The sequence below is a fragment of the Cupressus sempervirens genome, chromosome 7 (genome assembly GCF_028749045.1).
Source record: "Cupressus sempervirens isolate cs-2001-9-10 chromosome 7, ASM2874904v1, whole genome shotgun sequence".
Taxonomy (NCBI): Eukaryota; Viridiplantae; Streptophyta; class Pinopsida; order Cupressales; family Cupressaceae; genus Cupressus; species Cupressus sempervirens.
Window position 1 is genome coordinate 277,373,235 of NC_143124.1, and position 4,002 is coordinate 277,377,236.

General features: G+C 30.2%; 1 protein-coding gene across 1 annotated transcript; it reads left to right on the forward strand.

The window, feature by feature from the left end:
* The first annotated feature begins 1,171 nt into the window (after window positions 1–1,171).
* Window positions 1,172–1,555, forward strand: LOC149546496 (E3 ubiquitin-protein ligase SIRP1-like). Its single transcript, XM_089793983.1, has one exon. The coding sequence runs from the start codon at window positions 1,172–1,174 to the stop codon at window positions 1,553–1,555; it is 384 nt and encodes a 127-aa protein (XP_089650109.1).
* The last annotated feature ends 2,447 nt before the right edge of the window (window positions 1,556–4,002 follow it).

Genomic DNA, 4,002 nt, shown 5'->3' on the forward strand with positions numbered 1-4,002 from the left:
AAAAATCATATACTAAAAATTAAACCAAAAATACTTATATTCCATTGGTGAAAACAGAAAATAATAATCACTATTTAAGAATAACTTATTGCAATAGTATTTGGCTACTACAAATATAATAAGATACAGAGCTTTTTTTTACCATCTTACAGATTTCTATCTAACATATGAGATCTTAATACAGTCTAATAGATTTCTATCCAAGACTCACAACAGTCTCTAACAAATAAAACACAACTCTACAATTGATTAATGTTGCCTCTAGACTACTTTTATTCAGACCCAATCACATAATTTGTAAAGGAAATTGCTCAGGTGTAGTTATTATCAGATTAGCAATAGGAAAAAATTACCACAGTTTGGTATTCACACCAAACACCCAAATTCTCATTAGAAAAATGCAAGCTCTAAACTCCTACTATGTAATCACCCACAAATGCAACACTTAGGCATGCAAGATACAAATATGCATTCATAATTTTCAGATGATAATACTTAATAATGAATTCACCAAACCTCTTCAACAAATACCTATCTTCTTAGCTACAAGAACCACGGTATCAAAAATACACTAAATTCACTAATGGACAATTGGTCATCAACCACAGTCAAATTAGAAAGAGGAAGCACCAAAATCAAATATTCACATCAAATTCTTATACCTCAGCAAGGGCACAAAACCAAAATCTCAGAATTTTGACAAAGACAAAAAAGAAAAATTAAAATTATTTAATTCAAAATAATTATTATTAAAAAAAAATGTTATTAATTTAGTTTCTCCATGATTGGTTTATCATACATTCCTACTTCTAAAATTAGATTGATAATCTAAAATTAGATAATCTCAATTGCAGAAACTTGTTTATTATATTTTATTCTATATTATACTTTTATTAAATTATAGTAATAATATAATTTAAAATTGTATATAATATATTTAGAGATTTTTTTAAGAAGGGAAAATAAGAAATGGTAATTTGAAGCAAAATGCAGAGATATAAATGTAGTCGAATCTTTTCTAATTCTGAAAAAGGCCTTCTACCTTTCTAGCTTTGCATAGTTTCTATGCATATAAATAACATGCTGCGGTCATTGTATAGATTATCTTACTCTCTAAAACCTTTTTTTTTTTGCAGTGAGGAGTCTCAAGAGGAGGAAGAACACGTAGAAAATGTCAACGTTTACAATAACGAATCGGACAGTGCTGCGAGAGATGGATGATGATCATTCTCAGGCTGAGGAATGGGAAATACTTGTAGACAGCGTTTTTAATATTTCAAATCAGGTGAATGAATTCGTTGAAGATGGCGCCATAAACAGATCTTCTCCAATTGCTGATGAAGAAGCCGCAAAGATTTTGGGATCGCCGAGTGAAGGAATAAAATGTGATGGGGAGAATGTTCTTTGTGCGATATGCCTCGATCCCTTGAAAAAGTGTTGCGGGGATTTGAAAGAGTTGCCATGCGAGCACGTATTTCATTACAATTGTATCTTGGAAGCCACCAAGATTAAGAATACGTGTCCCGTGTGTCGTGGGAAATACGACTCCAGGTAGAGCAAGATTCGAGGGGTATGTGTGGTTAAAATCATGTGCTCTCAAAATATTTTTGTTCGTAAGAAATTATGCCTTCTACATTTGTTATAGAGATAATTTGCAAGAAACTATGCCTTGTATATATATATTTTTTTTGGCTGTGGAGATAATAAGAGACCATTAGTTTTCTTTTACTTACTGGTAATCTATGCCTTTGATTTGTAAAGTCTGAGTGAGCTCTTATTTTTTGTCGTTGAGATCTTGATAGAACTAGCTGTTATTCGAAATAGGGTGCAAATTATGAGTTTAATGTCCGGTTGTCAAAGTTATTTCACATGTATTTTTAAAATTGTAAAATTAATAAAATATTAAAAAATAATTGGATTCTGAGCTTTAAATTATATTGGACATTAGTATATAGGCTTAATTTGAGATAAATAAACAAAATCAATGCAATAATAGCTCAATTGTTGGAAAAGAAAAATTATATTTTTACTGCCGATCTGACTGTTATATTCCAATAAATCAACTGCGGCATGTAATAAATTATTTACGAAAATATGAATATAACAAATATTCGTACTAGATGTTTCCAATAATGAATTATTCATTCAGAAATGTTATATTCTTAACAATAGGTTTAGCCAATGCAAAGTGAAATCATGTATGCAATTCAGAAACTATATTGGCTCGCAATAATGAAAAACTACGCATGGAATATATAATATTCCCCAACTGCACGATATCGCGTTAAGCCGATTTGACGGAATGCCACGTCATTTTTATTTCCAAATGTTCCCTAGTTCTTTTTATTTTGACTAATCATTAAAATATTTAGGGAAGTTAAAAAAATCAATTTATTATACGTCATATTTAAGAGATAGTTATCTAGTTTTTGATTTACTGTTTGATTTCTATTTTTAATAGAAACATGTGTCAAAATAATTTATGTATTCAATTTTATGCTTAGTGATTTAATAGTCATAAGAGAATAATTAAGTTAATTATAATACTAATATTTCATATTAACTATTATTTAATTAACATTAAATTGATATTTATTTTTTATTTTTTAATATTTTTAAATAAAATTTTCAATAATTAAGTTAATTGTTATAAAACTTAGTTGTATTTGAGAAATTATTAAATATGTGAAACTAAAAATTGCATTAGGGGTAGTGCTTAATGGAAGACCACTCATAAGAACCCAAATATATGAACCAATCAAGTTAAGGTATACAATTTTAGTTTTAAAACTTTAGAAAAATCATAAACTAAAAATAAAAATAAAGGTACATATATTTAATTGGTTGAAATAGAACATAATAATCATTATTTAAGACTAAATAATTGCCATAGTATTGGCCTATGACAAATACAAGATACATAAAGTGTGTTTTGACCATCTTACAAGTTTCTATTTAACATTTTGGAATGTAGTAGTAGTGCTCATGTCTCATGTCAACCTCTTAGAGATGAACTACACTTAATTGATGAACTTTGTTTGCAAAAAAAGATAGAAATATACAACTAGCCTTATCTCTTAACTATTGTGAAATCAAGAAGAGTTAGTGGCACCTATTGGTGGGATTCTTCATCCTCATCAACTTCCTCTTCATGCTCTTCCTCTTCCTCTCCATTTCCTTCTACCCCTTCTTCCTTCTCAACCTCTATCTCTATAGTAATCTTGTCATTCTCATCTTCTTTGTCACTCTCTTCATGTTCTACTTCTACTTCATCTTGTTCAACTTTGGAGAAATCCATACTACCTAGACCATCTATCTTTTTCACATATTAGTATTTGTAAATATACACTTCTTCCTCATCTACATCATCTATATAATGATCCTTCATGTCATCTAGCTGACCATGAAGCCTTTTCATGAAGACCTAATCCTCTCCTCATTATGTACCTCCTAAAATCTTGGATTTCCTATTTCAAACTCCACTTGAAACAAAGAATCTTCTGGGAGGCCCACCATACATGTTTCTCCTTTGTTTGTTCCCCAGTCCTGAGAAAGGATCTCCCACCCTCATCACAACTACAAATTCAAATTGAAAGTTTAAGGATACCTATGAGTTATGACCTTAAACAAACATCATTTCTCTTAACCAATCAATAGTTTAGTGTTTTGTCAAACACTTGGGAAACATTCATACTTTAAGCCATCTCACTTTGACTATGGTGTTAATGTGACTTCCTTGGTTTTGTTGGTTTTTGAATATTGAAATAATGATGAGCACAACCCTCCTATTAACGAGAACGCTGCCCATAATAAGAAAAAACAACCTCCAAGAATCGCAATAGTTTCTAACAAACAAAACGGAAGTCTTTTAATTTATAAACAGTACGTCTAGACCCTTTATAATTAGACCCAATTATTTAATTTGCAAAAGAAATCACCCCGCTGCAGTTATTATCAGATTCCCAGTGAGCAGCAATTACAAACATCTAGTATTTACACGAA